The sequence below is a fragment of the Leuresthes tenuis genome, unplaced genomic scaffold, assembly GCF_036924035.1.
Source record: "Leuresthes tenuis unplaced genomic scaffold, fLeuTen1.0.hap1 SCAF_4, whole genome shotgun sequence".
In the NCBI taxonomy this organism is placed as follows: Eukaryota; Metazoa; Chordata; class Actinopteri; order Atheriniformes; family Atherinopsidae; genus Leuresthes; species Leuresthes tenuis.
Genome location: NW_027325358.1, coordinates 35,353,109 through 35,369,851, shown reverse-complemented (window position 1 = coordinate 35,369,851; position 16,743 = coordinate 35,353,109). Strand labels below are relative to the sequence as shown.

The window sequence follows — 16,743 nt, the reverse complement described above, 5'->3', positions numbered from 1 at the left end:
TCTGCGTGAAATCTGGATAGACAAACCTGTTCTTGAAACCCAGGTGATCTGAAGTGGGTGGAGCTTGTTGCAGTATCTGTCAGTGGAGCAAATAGGGCAGGTACAGCAGGCTATTTGTTTGCACAGTGTATTCAGATCGGCAGCTTTAATGCCACTGGATCATGTTAGGCACTAACTCTAACAAAGGGGCTTCATTTTCTTCTTTTATAACCACGTTTAAGGTTCAGGATTGCACAGGAAAGCCAGGATTGTTTTTGCCAATAATGAAGTGAGTGTTTAACTTTTTTTTAACTAATATTTCTTCAGGTTGTGACAGTCTCAACGTAACTGTAGAAGTGACGCATGCCTCATTGTTTACCATGTTAGGCATGGCACAATGGTTTTCATCCTTTTTTTTTGTAATCCATATATAGACGAGCTTTTGCTTCCTCTGTGACATATGTATTGCTTTGTTGTAGAAGTATTTCTCGTCTGAGCATCCAAAAGTTAATTTCTTCAATCAAAGGCCAGTGCAAACAAGGAGTTAATCATGTATATAGGTGAAATGTTATACATTCATGCACAATTCAAGGCCTTTTTCAAGGTGTTTTAAAAGATGTTGGAACTCAATGAACTCTGTAATAGTCTTATCACATTTCGCACCAAAGATAAAGAGGAAGACTGTTGCATGCAGTTTCAGAGGAGATCTGGCATTCATGGAGTCCAAGCTGTCTGGCCTGTCATCATTTGGCGAAGACAACCCTGTGGCCTACATTCAGCCACATTATAAAGAATCCTATCGTCTGGCCATTTACGCCCTGCTCTGTGGAGGAAAAGAGGCCTACGAGGAGTTTCTCCATGCTGAGCAGATCAGCTACTTTCTGTCAGAGGAGGAGATCCTCTTTATCCTGAAAAATGCAGAATTACCGGTTGTGGAGGATGATTCAAAAGGCACAGAGAGCACAGAAGAGGTCAGCCCTTCTACCTACTTCCCAACAGAGTCTGATGAGGATGTGCCAGACCTAGATCTGGGATGGCCTGAGGTTGCGCTGGAAAACACGGACACCAGCATCAGCCTGCTGTTTCACCCACCCAGACAAAGCACGCCGAGCATTAAAGAGGTGGTGCGGAAACAGATCCAGGAGGCGCGTCAGGTGAGCTCTGAATACTGTCTGTCATATTTAAAAGAGTGAAGTCAGAAAGAGTTTATCCATTAGTTGAATTATTATGTCTTCTGTCGGTCTCTGATACAACAAAATGTAAGACTGCATACCAATAAGTTGAACAATAATAACAATTTATCAATAGCTGAAACACACAAAACGGTTTGCACAGAGAAAAATGCACGACCCTACATATTTCTCTAAAAACCTGCGGACTGGAGGGCTTGACTAAAGTATACATTAACGCACAAAGAGTTAAACTTTTTGCCACCTACTGACTACACCAGTTCTAGCATTCAAGAGCAGTCAGTTGCTGTAACTACCAAACTTAGTTTTTCTCTATGAAATACCACAAATCATAAATACACTTGCATGAAGCTGCTGTCTGAGTTACTCTATGTACAACAATAGGATTTAAAAAGCAGGGACTACAGTGACTGTTTTGGTTGCAAGTGATACATCACCAAATTTCTCTACTGGATATAAAGAACCCAACCCTCATCGGTTCTAACATAGCTGTAGATATCTCTAATTTCTTGATTTTTGAATAACAAGCCCTAACCTGCTTTTTAAATGCTGTACCGGTACTTGGTGATGAGGATAATGACTTGGCTGTACTTTTCTTGGTGTCAGTCTTGCAGGCAACCAGTAATTTTATAGTTGACTGTAGTTTGAAATGTTAAAAGCTTTGAACGACACCAAATACAAGACTTGATTAAATCAGTCTGTGACTTCTCTGTATGTAAACCTGTGCTTGTTCTGTACAGTTCAATATTTGTTCAGTTATTTAGTCAGAACCAATAAAACCTTTTATAGAACAAGCAGAAGGTTTGGACTGACACACCTCAATCCTTGTAAGCTTTTATGTTAATACCTAGGATACTCAAAGCAGACACATTTTAGTTTGCACATGTTAGAAGAACACACCCTCATGTTCTATTGAGCAGCACGGGCCTTTTTTACTCAGTCTTACTGACTCACTAGTCATTTGTCTTTAACTTGATGAACAAAGAGCTGATGTCACTCTTGTAGGTTTAGTGTTGTCACTGTGCTCAAGTCCACAAGACTGGAACATCTTTGCAATAAATTATCTTCAGACAGCTACAGTACAGTTTTCTTGGTTATCAATAACAAATACCAAGAAACAATTCCAAGAATTGGTAGTGCACAAGTTGGTAACAAATACAAGATGTGTCGAGGTGATTCCGCTGTTCCCACTGATGTTCTGCATAAATCACTTTACTAAGATTTACATGCAAGATATCAGGGTGTCATTCAGTCTGAATAAGTGTGGCTACTTGGACCAAAGAGAGGAAAGATGATGAGGATTGAAACTTGTGTGGCATAAGTTCCTGGGTATCTAATTGACAAGCGATACTTAAGATGTGGGCTAGGACAACAATACTGAGATGCCCAACACCTTGGTCAGTGTACAAGAACATCTGTTCTGAGTACAGGTTAGAAGTCTCCAAGTCCCAAAGAACAGAAGAGATCCAGACAGACAAGCAGCTGCTGGCCAATCAAACAGTTACAGTGGTAGACAGCAGTGATGTTTTAATCACAACTGACTATAACAGCAGGGCAGCACTTTGGAAGATCAAGAAGTAACAGATGGCAAAGGAGAGTTGCAGCAGATGTGGAAGCTGAAGTACGTAGTGGTTCCAATGGTAGTAGAAGCATTAGGGGCTGGAACACTAAAATTTCAAATGAGGGACTCTATTAGATTTCAGGTGGAACATCTAAAGTTTCTCTGTAGAAAAGTACAGTTCTTTGAAAAAAACATCAGAAAAACTTTCAGCTGGAATTGTGTGAATATATTGTCGGGTAAAATAATGAGACATGTATCCAAAAGCTACTAAAATTGCAGCTGGCAGAAAAGCTGACAGGAGAAACTAAGCACCTGAGGCAAATAATTAGTTAATCCTTTAAAGAGAACAAATCATGAAAAGTCTAGTCCCAGCATGAATGATATACAACTTAGTATTCAAATATCAGACTCTCTCTGCTAAGCTGCACAGCAACGAAAAGATCATTTTACACCATCAAACTACTTGTTGTTGGAAAAGTTAGCATGAAGGCAGGTTTCACTTCAGATGCATGACCTTATTCAGCCAACATGTCTCAGCTTGAGGGTGCTGGATTTTCAGGACCACATGCTGAGCTGAAACCAATCCCAGAGGAACAGAAAGTGCGTGTCTTCATCTGTGTGCTCGGGTACTGGACCGTCACTCCACAGATCCACCATCTGATAGTGACTGACATAAATACACACAGCTGCTTGATATGCACTGCTTAAATCATACATGTACCATGCTGCTTGTGGTGATGTAGTTGTGACAGTTGTAACTGAAACAGGTACAGCTGGGTCTGATCATTATCTGACCCAACTGTACCTGTTTCATAAAACCTGTTGTTATCAGGTGTTTTTTTTTCTTTTTTTTCCACTTCTCATATAATTTACACAACATAAAACTGATGCAACATATGATAAATCTTTGATACTGAAAAGTTACTTCATTAAGATTTATTGCAGGACATAAAGGCGAGTCAAAACGAAAAAACCCAAAAGTTAAAATTTTAAGAAAAAAAATTGCTTTCTCAACAACAGAATTATTTTTACTTAAGTTAAGATTCATTCATTTGGAATAACTTCTGTCACTGCAATTTACCTTTTAAAAGTTGTAACTCTAACTCCTTGCATGTCTATGGGACTGAATGACTAGATCTTTTTTTAATGTGAATTCAAAGTATGTAAACATGTGTAATATATCTGTAGGTTATTGCCATCGCAATGGACATCTTCACTGATGCTGACATTTTCAAGGAAATCATCAATGCAGCACTGAGGGGAGTGGGGGTCTACATCCTTCTGGATGATACCCAAGTCAGCAGCTTCCTCAACATGTCACACAGTGTGGGCATTAACATCCATGACATCAAGGTGAGAAACCACATCAAACTGAAAGTATGTAGTGTCCATGTTTTATTAGCTTGCTGAATTCTGGGGTGATATCACAATTTGTATGGCTTTGAGACACAAATTAACGATAACATGCTGAGAACACACAATGTACATCAACATTGATTTAGAAGACAATAATAAACCATTCTATTCAGAAACCATATGAGATATCAAATAAGTTTCTGAAACTATGATTTTTTTAAATAGAAATATACAAAAAATAATCATTTAGCCCTTTTTGAATGATTATTGGCATTCAACGGAAGCAGCAAAGCCCATCCATTAATGTGTTACACTCATTACTGAGAATATCTGTAAACACTGAAAGCTATTTGGATTAAAAAAGATCACACATTTCCAAGTGGAAAGCTTCACTCTGGTAATTGTTGTCAACACTTGCAAACTAAAACACAGTGTTATTTTGGTAACAGATTTGCATCTGCAGCACCTATTAGCTTCTACACCACATTGTCTGTGCTTTTCGTCACATGGTTACAGCAGGGGAGTTTTCCTGTTTCCATGCACAGTAGATACATTAGTATGTTAACACAAGAAGGCATAGAGGGGGCACTATGTTCGCACTATGCATGATGCACAATAAAACAGAATATTTCTTACTCAAAGTTCAAATGTACCTCATACAAGCACAGACAATGTCCAACATAACTTTTCAGACATGATGTGATCTGTTTTAAAAAGAAAGAAAAAAAATTCTCTACAGTTTCCACCAGTGTTTCAGTGGAAGCTTTGTCTCTGACATGACCTTTCTTCTGTTGGAAGCAGCTTTTAATGGATTAAGTGAAACATTTGTTCCACACCCTGACTGAAACATAAAAACACAGGTATTTGCCAGCACTTCCCTCCTGTGTTTCAACATGTCATTAACATGTGAAACAAGGGCAGCAGCCATAGGACAGTGGATAGTGAATAAATACATTTACGGCTCTGTGATCTCAGTGCAAAGAACTGAGCAGGCAGTGACATCAAAACATCCACTTCAGAAAAATGTTCAACGTGTGTATCCATGTGATGTGTCATGCAGAGTTTGACAAAGTTTATGTGCACTTTTCTGTGTTTATGTGAAGCTAGAATAAAATGGAAATAGAAAAAATGCTGCTCTGCTTTTCTGATTTCACACAGTAATTATTTGGCTGAGACATAACGAGTTAAGAAGAATGAATTTCATTGAACACATTTATATTGTATATGAAAATGTGTTATTTATCTTGTATGAAAGATGTTTTATATGCCAACAGCATAGAAAAGGAAGGAGTATCTAGTATTAATTGATCTATTGCATTTGATCAATGCATCTATAAAAACTTCAATTCTATTTTAATCCTTTACATTTTTTAAGATCATGTCTCCAGCTGTTACATTTTAAATTGTGTCAGGTGTGTTAGTTTTGGTCCATGTAAGATTACATGACAATCCATTTAATGGTTTATATTTCTCTGAGACCTATTGGAATACTTGCCAAAATACCCTAAGAAATGATTAATAGTGACTTCTATACTCCAACTGATTGACAGGTTACAGGTCACTGTCAAAACTACAGCCTGATATTTTTCAACATTAAAACTTTCCACAGTTTTAATGTTGCATGTGTAACTGACTGTTTACTTACTGCAACTGTATCTGGAAACTTGATTCTGAAATCAAATAATATTGCCTTTTTCTAGTGACTCGGCAGCTAGTATCAGTTACCAGAGCAGTTAGACCAAACTTAACACAGCCAGTATTTCTGTGTAATGCAGCTGTAACATTTCCTGCTCATACTGGTTTTAAAACAGGCAAAGTCACATTCCAGTTGAATAGTGTTTTTCTTTTAAAAAGCTGATGACATGATCAAAGATGTATCTGACAGAATTTGCCTGAAAATCTGCATAGAGGATTATACTGATTGTTAATGCCGGTTGTAACTTCTTAACAGTTCTGTGCATTTTAAGTATGTGCTAATAGTTAGCTCAGATGACTTTCTCCTGTAGAGGGTGAGCCCAGGAGAAAGTAGGCCAAACCACTGAATGTATGGATTTATTGTTCGGCATTAACTTGGTGACCTTTGTGCTGGTTTTATCCCAAAGAACCTTCGAGTTCGGACAGTTCAGGGGCAGGAGTATCAGTGTCAGTCCGGGAAGAGGTTTCATGGAGGTTTGGAGCAGAAGTTCATTTTGGTGGACTGCCGGACAGTTTTGTATGGAACATACAGGTGAGTCATTTTTATTTTAGGACACATATGTCCTACCAAACAATAAATAGAGTCCATGACTCAACTTATCCAGTCACCTGTCACACTCAATACCTTGGCTTCCTCAATCATATTATGACTTATGAGAAACTGGTTATTTCAGGGCAGGATGTTGTAGCTCTTCTAGCTTGAATAAAATATATTAAACTTGTCGGAGCTGATCAAGAAATTGATCTGTGTACATGTCTGCATTCAACACATAATACAACAATTTAGATTTAAAACATTTATTTACTTTATAAAGATACATTCAAATATACATGATCTAAAAATGAGATGTGAAAAAACATACATGGGTGTCTGTGAATTTTAGACTGGAAGGTAATGGAAATATGTATGACTCCTAACTATCACTTATGGCTGACTAATGGATGAAGTACATAAAAATATAGACAACAAAGATCTGCATGGGTTCATCATAGCAGCATCTAAAATGCATTCATGATTCTCATCTATGTTGGTATCTAATGACTGTTTCTCACTTGTCTGTTTGAAGCTACACATGGTCATTTGAGAAGATCAACCTGAGTATGGTCCTGGTTGTCACGGGTCAGCTGGTTTCTTTATATGACGAAGAATTCAGAAGGCTGTATGCTCTTTCAATAGTTCCTGCAGTCTTGTTCAAGGAGAGGCCATCTGTACCATACCTTAGAGACCCCATGGCTCTGCAGAACCCCAACACCAGCCAGCTTTCTCTTAATCAAATTCACAGGAGATCTAGAGTCATGCACGTCATGAAGAGCACTCAGAACGACAGATTTAATAATGCCGCCATGCTGACTAGGGGCTTGAGCGTACAAGAGAGGCTGCATCAGTCCCACTATACTGACATAGGAACCTTGGTAAGAGGGCACAGCTATGGTGGAGAGCTGCAGAAGTTAAACTCCACGTCTGGACTGAGGATGGAAACCAAAGACTTTGGAATAAATATTTCTCCTGAGAGGACTGAAGCCAAGCTGAGAGGTGGCAGAAATCTGCTTCAGACAAACAGGTTGTCCCAGCAGTACCTTGGGCACCAGACCCGCTATGGAGCTGACCATAATCTGATACCGTTCAACTCTGAAACATCCCTGCACAAGTGGAAGATTGACACATACCTTCATGAAAATGACATGCTTCTCGGGGCATCATATGATGCAATATCCCCTGTAATATCTCCACATAGCAGTCACACAGGTTTAAGTGAGCTCCAGTCACAGCTGATTCACAGCAAGTCATGGGACATAAAGTCCAGAATGGAAGATATGAGGCAAAAGAGGCTTAGTTTGCAGGAGTATGCCAATCTCAGGCAAAGTCAAGAGTCCTTAAGGTATGGGCACTCAACTGGAGAAAGACAGAAATGTACGTCTTCAATGAAAGGTCTTGACATAAGACAGAGTATGGCTGAATTGGTGCCAAATACACAAAATAGAGGCAACATGGATGACAGAGAGTGCAAGAAGGATAGAGGTACGAGAGAGCAAAGTCTCACTAATGACCCCCGCTCTGTCTCTCACAACAATATCAAAACAGCTGCGGCTCAAAAGACAACGCAGGCATTCAACTGGCACGAGACAACTTTTTCTAGGTGGATATCAGATGCTGATTTTGATATGAAATTGACTGATGCAATGCTCAAAAGTTCTCATTTGCAACCAAACAGTCTCTGTATCCAGCATTCAAGAGTGATGGAGTCTTTGACAGAGATCCCTGAAGAAAAAGAGCTGTCAAACACTAACAGAAATAGTTTGGACCCAGCAATCACAGACGAAAATGAAAAAATTTGCAAAGAAAAAAAAGCTGCTCTTAGAGAGAACTTACCTGCAGAGTATCAAGGTCAAGCCAGAGTAAGTCATGTTTCTCAACATAGCAGTATAGGCTCCCCTCCTCTAAAAGAAGGAAGGAAATCAACTGCTCCAAAGATTTTAAGTGCATCCACAGGACGTCAACCTTCAATGGAGGACCAGAGTGGTCATACAGAAAAAAAAGCACAGCAGGAGGCACCAGAACTTTGGGGGAAGAATTCCACAAGAACAAAAGTGATTATGGCTGATGAAAAGAAAGCCTCCAAAAAAGAGGAGAAGTCACTCCAAAGAAGGGCCTCATTTAGGTCACAACACCCGTCGGGATCAAACCAGGCACTCAGGACAGACCATTCAGAGGCATCTGCTGCAGAGCGAACAACTAAGAAAGGCCAATCACCAGGAATCCCCAGGTCACAGAACTCTCTTGGTGAGCCATCAGAGGCAGAAAAGCATAAATCTCCATTTTCTAGACTATCTCCTCAGCGTTTAAGCAAAAGAAAGATGAATCTTGCAGAAGAACAGGACCGAGTCTCGAGAAGCACTCTGGACAATGAAGTAGCTGCAATTTCTCAACCCGAGAGAGAGAAAGTCTATAGTCGATATGAGTATTTGCTCAGTTCTGAAAATATCTCACAGAAAGACAGAAGCTCCTCAGTGAACAGACGGAATAGTGCCTTTCCAGTGTATCAAACGCAAGGTACATCTGACAACAAACTGGGCCGACTCATGCAGCGAGTAGGAAATCTTATCAGCAAAAACAAATAGGAGAAGAATGCCTTTTTACTCAGGACTGAAAGCAAAGTTAGTCTTTAGTCATTTTACTGTTAACTTTGGCTCCCATACAAAGACTATGTTTATACCTCTACATTTATATTTGATGTTGTTTAATGTGGCAAAGATTTAACCAGGAGGATATTTACCACTACTGCCAAATCACAGGATTTGATGTTTAGCTATTGGCAGTATTAATCTGAGCTGTTAAGTACCAGGAAACAGGGTTAACATGAAAATATTTGTAATATGACAGTATTAAACAACAGTGCATGACTTATAATGCATGTCAGTGTTCTCTTTGGAAGTTTAGCTAGACATTAAGTGTGGACATTCTTAACTCTCCTTCTTAAGAAACCCAAAACAAAACATCAAACACAACAGAGATCATCTTCTAACAATATTGTGTTTAAACTAGAGACTAGTTGTGCTAGAGACCTTGGTCCAAAAACTAACACTGATACACTGGGTGTCCTGTTGATTTACTTTATTTCTTCCTGTTTCAGTAATGTCAGCTAAAATTGATAGCAAAAGTTCAATCATACATTTGCAATTTTACTTGCTATTTGCTAATTCTAAATAGGAGAACTGAGCCACAGAAATGTATATAAATACATATATATCTATCTCTCTCTCTCGCTCTATATATATCTATATATATATATGCATATATACCTATATATGTATATATATGTAAATATATATAGAGAGATAAAGATATACATATATATAAATACACATATGCATATATCATTTTCACTGATTTGAACTGGGAATGTACAGATGTTACAAAGATATAGCCGTGATATGACTTTTTACGAGGCAGTTACATAAATTTCATATGACCTTGTAATGATTGTACAGATGTCACTAAGTCTTCAACTTTCATTGGTCCTACTTTGAAGGAAAATTGTTAAAAAAAATATTAATTCTAGATTCTATTTTCCAGAGTAAGAGCATTGCTTTTGGAGGGAAATGCTAAAGTTCAGCATTAAAATATGATTTTATATTGCAGGTAGTAACAGTAGCAAAATCAAAGTAGACTCCATTGTGGTGCTGTGACAGCAGATTTGACAGCAACATACAGCAAAAGCCTGAGAGCAATTGAATTACGTGTTTGGCGATATTTGAAATGAGACGTGTTCAAAAGCTTCTGGACCTTTAGATGTTTAGATGCAGGTCAACACCTGGAAAGTCATAAACTCTGTTGAGCAACAAGAACAAGGATTTGTTTGGATGATTACACTGATCAGTAAGCCTCACATGATCAAGCCTATGCAAAGAAACTGAAGCACTTTGAGAAATCATTGGAAGTGGAAGAGACATTTCTAACCACAATTGCCACTGTGCCATCCTGAGTTTACACTGTTAGTGTGTAATTGTAACTGTTCTGTACAACCTATGAGCTGGTGTATTTATTTAAATTTTCCTGAGCCCTCATGGAGCTTGTCATCCATGCCATCAAAGTGTTTTTAACAAAGAAATTTAGAGTCTCAACTTGCAAACTGATATACACTGCTATTATACTAATAACACAGTGTGAGGAAATTAACATGACTGTCTGAAAATGTTGTTTCCACATACTTATATGTAGAATTTCCCTTCAAAGGTGATAGTGTGAGAGTATAGTGAAGTAGTGAAGTAAAGTTGACAGATACTGAGGTCATAGAGGGTAAATGAAAATGCAAATTCTCTCTTAAATTACAGCTAAGCTGTTCCCACCCGAGAACAAAATTGTCAATTGAATGCAAAATGTGGAGACTTGATGATACCTTTCCTTTTCTGGTTAATATGCTATAATAAACTGTCATGCTCCAGTAGTGAGAGCTACAAAAGGATCAAAAGTGTGCTTGAAAGTAAAAGTTGAATCCAGACAACAATAATACACCAGGTGACTTAGCCCTTTGGGTGTTTTTATTTTGAAATAACTCTGAAAAATACAATCTGTATAGTAATAAGGTATCAACATTATATATAAAAAAAATTATATTCAATCAGCTGTTTCTCATTCTTCTTTTGGGGTGAAAGGAAGAGGTGTGTTCCATTCATAATGAAACTAGAAACATTTTTAAATGAAATACTCAAGGCATTTGTTCCTGTCATCATCCAGTTCCTGGGTCTCAATCTCAAACTTTTTCATGGCAATGAAATACTGAACAAATGGTTCTCCAAGGGCACTGCAGATGACATGATCCTCCCCCAATGCCTCCAGAGCGTCGTCAAGCTTCACTGGAATGGTGAACTCCTTCTGTTGGCTGGGGGATTTGTTCAGACCGCTCTCAATAGTCAAGTTTCTCCTGATACCGTCCAGCCCTGCAGCCACAGTAGCAGCCAGTACAATGTAAGGATTGGCCATGGCTGAGCCTAGCTTGTTGTCGATGTGTGTCTCCCTCCCACCATGACACTTGATGTTGAAAGAGCTGCTATTATCATTGCTGCCGCAGGTGGCATACAGCACTCGTTTGGGGTCTTTGATCGTCTTGGCAATGTGGCTCCGACAGCTAAGGCCGGGTGACATCAGACAACTCAGGGCAGCAGAGTGGGTGAGGAGCCCAGCCAGCCATTTTCTGCCAATCTCAGAAAGCTCGCCTGCCTTCTCACAACTGGAAAATAGGCTACGTCGCCCATTAGCATCCCACAGACTATGACAGAGCACTCCAGCATTGTACAGACCATCATCGGTGAAGAAGCTGGCAATGTAGCTGTGTTTGCGAGCCATTTCTTTGATGCCAGTGCGCAAAGTGAAAGCACTGTCAGCTGCAGCAATCCCAAACTCTGGCCTCAAATTAATCTCCATCTGGCCTGGGCCTGTTGCAGAGGCAATGCTGTCTATGTCTGCGCCCATACAATACATGCCATCTACCAGCTGCTGGAAGAAAGGCAGGTCATGGTTGCTGAGAAGGGTAGTGGCAGGGAACAGCAGTGTCTTTGGTCCAATCCGATCAGGGGCACCCAGGATGCAGCATTCATATGTGAAGGACGAGTGCAGGCAGAATCCCAGGCTTTGGAGCTGGCCAAGGAGCTGCTTTGCAATGAGACGAGGTGAGGTGCGGAGGGGGCTTCCTGTTACAGTGCATGGGTCGCAAATGACCCGTGCTGTCTGCTCAGCCCATGGTAAGACTTTGAAGGTTGAGAGGTCAGGGATCAGAAGGACATCACTACTGAAGTTTGCTGTGCTGGCGTGGTCCACTTCATTGCTCTGGGGGCTCAGGGTCAGCTCTAAGTAGCTTCTTGGCATTGGTACCCCATATGCTGCTTTCTCCTGACAATGCAACATGTACATTAAACACATATAGCATATACATTTTCTTTTTAAGTACCATCTACTTAAAATCGACTTCATCTCTGACATTATTTATACATTGACAACGTGGATGGATGGATGGATGGATGGATGGATGGATGGATGGATGGATGGATGGATGGATGGATGGATGGATGGATGGATAGATAGATAGATAGATAGATAGATAGATAGATAGATAGATAGATAGATAGATAGATAGATAGATAGATAGATAGATAGATAGATAGATAGATAGATAGATAGATAGATAGATAGATAGATAGATAGATAGATAGATAGATAGATAGATAGATAGATAGATAAAGTTCATTACATGGAAGAAGCGAACAGGCACTATCTTGGACCTTGACACCCCATGAAGATCAGTGGCCTCAAAGCGGACAAAGTTGATGTTTTCTCGGGCAATTTGCTGCTTAATCTGCTCCATTGCTGCAATGAACCTCTGGTTCCCAGAAAACTCAATAGTCTCGTTTGAAGTATCTGCAAAAAAAATGTATAGACATTGAATTGAAATCCTATTTTACATTTTAAAAAATCTGTTTTGTTTTTCAAACTTAAAGGTCAAGACACTTCTAGCCCACTTTCGTAAAAGTGAAAAGACAAAGTCTGATGTAGCATCTGTGCCTGTCTTTTCATAAATAGATTGGTATTAGTTTAGGCAGGCCAGTAACAACAACACGGAAACACAAACTAAGTTTGAGGCAGATTAGACACAGTGTGATAGTTTTTCCACACAAGAACTGAGAGAACAAACAAACAACTTTTTTTGTTCTGTGAAATTATCTGGAAACCAAATCCCTTTGAAAATCAACCTCAAATTAAGCAACAGTGTTTTTTTTTTAATTTTGCTTAATGGAGAATTAATCCTGGGGATACCAAGTTAACAATGTAAATTACAGCAAATGAATTAACTATGAATTGGCAGGCTTCAAATGGATGAATGTTTTGAAATGTTGAAAACAGAATAAACAAAACAATAAAAGCAACACAACTTTTTAAATTCTGGTCACACAAGTCAAAATCAGCATCTACTGATGGCTGGAACCATGCCAAATTGAAAGATTTTCAAACGAGATAGGCCTCACTGCTACAATGCTATGATGAGGTATATTTTAACAATTAGTCCTGAGCTGAGAGTTATCCGCAATTGTGACAAAGCTCAGTTTATTTTCTTAAATGAACACTTTGTAAGCACAAACATATTTCTTAACACATATACACAGTACACTCTTTTTTTACCAAAGCGTCACTAACCTGAACAAGAATCTCCAGTCCCTCTCCAGGAGCTGCTGCTTGTATGTGCATATGTCCTGACTCCAGGCAGCCTATTTGTGTTGGCAGCAGACCTGAATGAGCTGGATGAATCCATATTGGATGGCAGCTGAATGGGTGTGTTATCACTGGACCTGGGCCCCCTTCTAGAAGCATCAGATTGAGGTTTGAAGGTGCTGAATGCCCTGTAAGGGTTTCCTTCACCCTGCTGCTTGCCTGGTCCTCCACCACTACTACTGCTGTTCCCATGGAGGTATGTATAGGGACTCCCTGGGTTCCCATCATCTCTTCCTCTGAGCAGTGGACTGTCCCTCAGGACGGTCTTCAGTTCCTCCATGGTCTGCTGGGAGACGCCCGTCTCACTGAAGACTACCCTGGACTGAGCCGATGCCACTCTTGTCCAGTCCTCCCCAGCAGCAGGTTCTTCTATTCTGGGATCATCAATTTGCTCTGGAGTCCTTGGAGGCAGTGGTCCAATGGATATAAGGGTGGGGGCATTTGGAGATATTTGAGTGCTGGTGGAAGAGTGGACAATGGATGGGCCGCTTCCTCTGCTGCTCCAGTTCACTGTTGGCACATATTTCCCGGTCACCCTCACTCCCTTCTTGTTATCCAGGCTCATCCCTGTGCCATCTATTTGGTCTTTGCATCTACTCTGGCCCTCCTGAAAAACATACAATGGGTCAGTCACAGAAAGGTAAGAAATGGTCAAATATGTGATTACCAAAGGGTGTATGCAGTCAGATCTGTAATAAAACAGAATTAAAGAAAAAGACTCAATTCATTGAACTAATTCAACAACAATAGATGCATCCACAATATTTGGCATCTCCCAACTCAAATGAAAAGGCAGATGTGGGTAGTTACCTTAAAATCTTCAGAGTCATTCATTTCTGTCTTTGTTTCCATGAACTGGGATTTGGAATTTGATTGCCCTCATTTGAAGGCAGCACTTCACTTGCACATTATTTTTTATAGACAATTGGTACAATGGTGATGGATTGGAAAATTCTCTCTGACCCCTAATACCCACTGGAGTTGAGCTGGAAACTGGCACCAGCTGGCTGCTGGTAGGAACTGAAGCAGTGCAGCTTCAAGCTCATTGGCTGCCGGTGAGGACAATTCAGTGTTGCTTTTGTGTCATTACAGAGTGAAACTGCAGACCTCAGCAGTTCTGCTTATGCTTCCAGAAAGATATAGGTGCAAAAGTATTCATTCTGGAGAGTTAAAAAACAATCAACTTTGAAAACTAGACAGACACTGCTGCTTGTTGACAGTTTGCATTAAAGAGCTGCAAGAGAGCTGAGTAAAATCCCCCGATCCAGCAAATAGTGGTTCTTAAAGACAAACATTTACATGTTCAAAGGCAACTCAGGCAGCTTAATGGTCCGGTTCCATGTACTTGTGTAAAATGTAAAAAGACACTGGTACCTCTGTTTAATATATTGTCATATCTAGATGAGGAGTGTTTTGACTGCTGAAGAAAGTTGAAATTTGTACATCTGCATTTCCTGTTGAAGTGGCAAACTCCATCTGACTGAACATGATTGGTGCATGAGCATGTTTATTTGGTTAAATTTAAGGATGACAAGTTATCTGATTATTTTAACATTACTTCACCGGTCCAGATGTTTTTTAAGTAACGTCTTTTATACTTTTTGTAATACACAAAAAAGTGTCACTTAGTGCTAATTACAGGAAAAATACATCAATCTTCTGTCAATCCAATGTAAGTATTCATCACTATTTGATTATAATTATCATACCTATATACCCTCTTCAATCAATTCTGCAGTCGCTTTGCCTATAAAAACTAAAGTATGTTACATGCTCTGTCCATCCAAATCATGGGGGGGGGGGGGGGGGGGGGTGTCAACCTTTTACACTCCTTCAGCCTCATCAGTCTACTCCATGAAGTTGACTGATTCTTAGTTTTGTAACCATTCAGTATCTCTATTTTATCTCTGTTGATTTTTCCATGAAATGCAAACTACTGCGAAAGACAGTCATATGAAGAAATTAGTGCATCACATTGAGATTTCCAGAAGTAAAACCTCATTAGAAAATGAAAGGTAGTGTCTTATTCACTATTCTCTTTCTGCAAGGTTGCGATCTATCAAATGAGTTCCTGGAGGTAAGGATTGACACTGCAGGCTGCAGGGACATCTATGCAAGTTCACTATTAAATTTTGTAAACATCACCAACCCCTGCCTGAGGCACAGTACCCGCAAATCCTTCGATGATTCTACAACACTGGAACCATGATCCATCTATTCAATGATAGACTTAAACACCAAAGATCTTGAGCTGTGACACATCCTCAGTCCACTTGAGGTGTGCTATAGCTAAAGCTATAGCTGTGCTATAAAGTTTGGAACTTTTCACGTGTACTTTTAGATGGTACTGTGGATGTTCAGTTGAAGTACTTGGTCGTCTCAGTCAGGTTCAACTGATCTTAACTATTTCTATTTTTTTCTTTTAAGTAATGGGTATTTGCTTTTTATGTGTAAACAAAACAAACTGAACTGTTTATTAGTTGATACTTTTGGTGCCAGTTATTTTTGGCTGTCTAAAATAATGATAAAAAATAGATTAAAACACACACATCACTCTCTGTCTCTCTCGCTGTATAATCAGTCTACCCAATTACAGTAAATTAATCAATTAAGAATCCACACCAACCAAAAAACGCTTTTTTTATATATATAATGAACTACTCAGGTCATATTTCAGTCATGTCCACCAGTGATCTGTGGAGAAGCGGTGCAGTCTGAGGCAGGGAGATGTCTGGACATCGCATTGCACATTTTCAGGGTGGGGTTTCCAAGGATGCATCAAGGTGGAGGTAATAACACACACGAGGAACTAGAAGAGGAAGATCTGTATTCAAAGTAAAAGCTGAAGGTGTGTCTTCTGAGACACAACTTGTAACCCAAATAAGAAAAAAGAAACAGGTAGCACAAATTCAAATAAACCTTTCCATAAAATCTGTGGGGAAAATGCTTTTGAAAGGGTAGACTATGGTATTTCACAAATGTATTTTATAGTTAAGCAAAAGCCAAACATTCTAATCATAACAAAAAATACAAAAGTTTTTAAAACCAAGCCTAGACAATCTTCTGAAGCATGTCTGTACTTTAGCACTTTGTGTCGAAGATAATATTATATATCATATCATTATATTTCTGGCATAGTGACTGGGGTTGTGGTGGAGCAGAGAGCTGTCAGCAGAAGCAGTGAAGGACAGTTTTTGTGT

The 16,743-nt window shown here is 39.4% G+C and overlaps 2 protein-coding genes across 2 annotated transcripts; one reads left to right on the top strand and one right to left on the bottom strand.

Moving 5' to 3' along the window:
• Positions 1 to 97: 97 nt before the first annotated feature.
• LOC140304823 (uncharacterized) lies at positions 98 to 8,980 on the top strand. Its single transcript, XM_072383601.1, has 5 exons — positions 98 to 268; positions 648 to 1,133; positions 3,919 to 4,083; positions 6,189 to 6,313; positions 6,849 to 8,980. The coding sequence occupies exons 2-5, from the start codon at positions 696 to 698 to the stop codon at positions 8,899 to 8,901; spliced, it is 2,781 nt and encodes a 926-aa protein (XP_072239702.1). The 5' UTR covers positions 98 to 268; positions 648 to 695; the 3' UTR covers positions 8,902 to 8,980.
• A 1,995-nt stretch (positions 8,981 to 10,975) lies between these two features.
• lgsn (lengsin, lens protein with glutamine synthetase domain) lies at positions 10,976 to 14,108 on the bottom strand. Its single transcript, XM_072383714.1, has 3 exons — positions 13,469 to 14,108; positions 12,528 to 12,694; positions 10,976 to 12,169 (listed from the first exon to the last, which is right to left on the bottom strand). Exons 1-3 carry the CDS (start codon positions 14,106 to 14,108, stop codon positions 10,976 to 10,978), a joined length of 2,001 nt encoding a protein of 666 aa, XP_072239815.1.
• Positions 14,109 to 16,743: the final 2,635 nt, after the last annotated feature.

Excerpts from the sequence above, each read along its gene's own strand:
- LOC140304823 (XM_072383601.1), top strand. The coding sequence starts at position 696 with ATGGAGTCCAAGCTGTCTGGCCTGTCATCATTTGGCGAAGACAACCCT. Across the intron at positions 4,084-6,188 it reads TTAACATCCATGACATCAAG|AACCTTCGAGTTCGGACAGT; the intron begins GTGAGAAACCAC and ends TTTATCCCAAAG. Across the intron at positions 6,314-6,848 it reads GTTTTGTATGGAACATACAG|CTACACATGGTCATTTGAGA; the intron begins GTGAGTCATTTT and ends GTCTGTTTGAAG.
- lgsn (XM_072383714.1), bottom strand. The coding sequence starts at position 14,108 with ATGAGCCTGGATAACAAGAAGGGAGTGAGGGTGACCGGGAAATATGTG. Across the intron at positions 12,695-13,468 it reads GACTGGAGATTCTTGTTCAG|ATACTTCAAACGAGACTATT; the intron begins GTTAGTGACGCT and ends TTTTTTTTGCAG. Across the intron at positions 12,170-12,527 it reads TGCCTGTTCGCTTCTTCCAT|GAGAAAGCAGCATATGGGGT; the intron begins GTAATGAACTTT and ends TTGCATTGTCAG.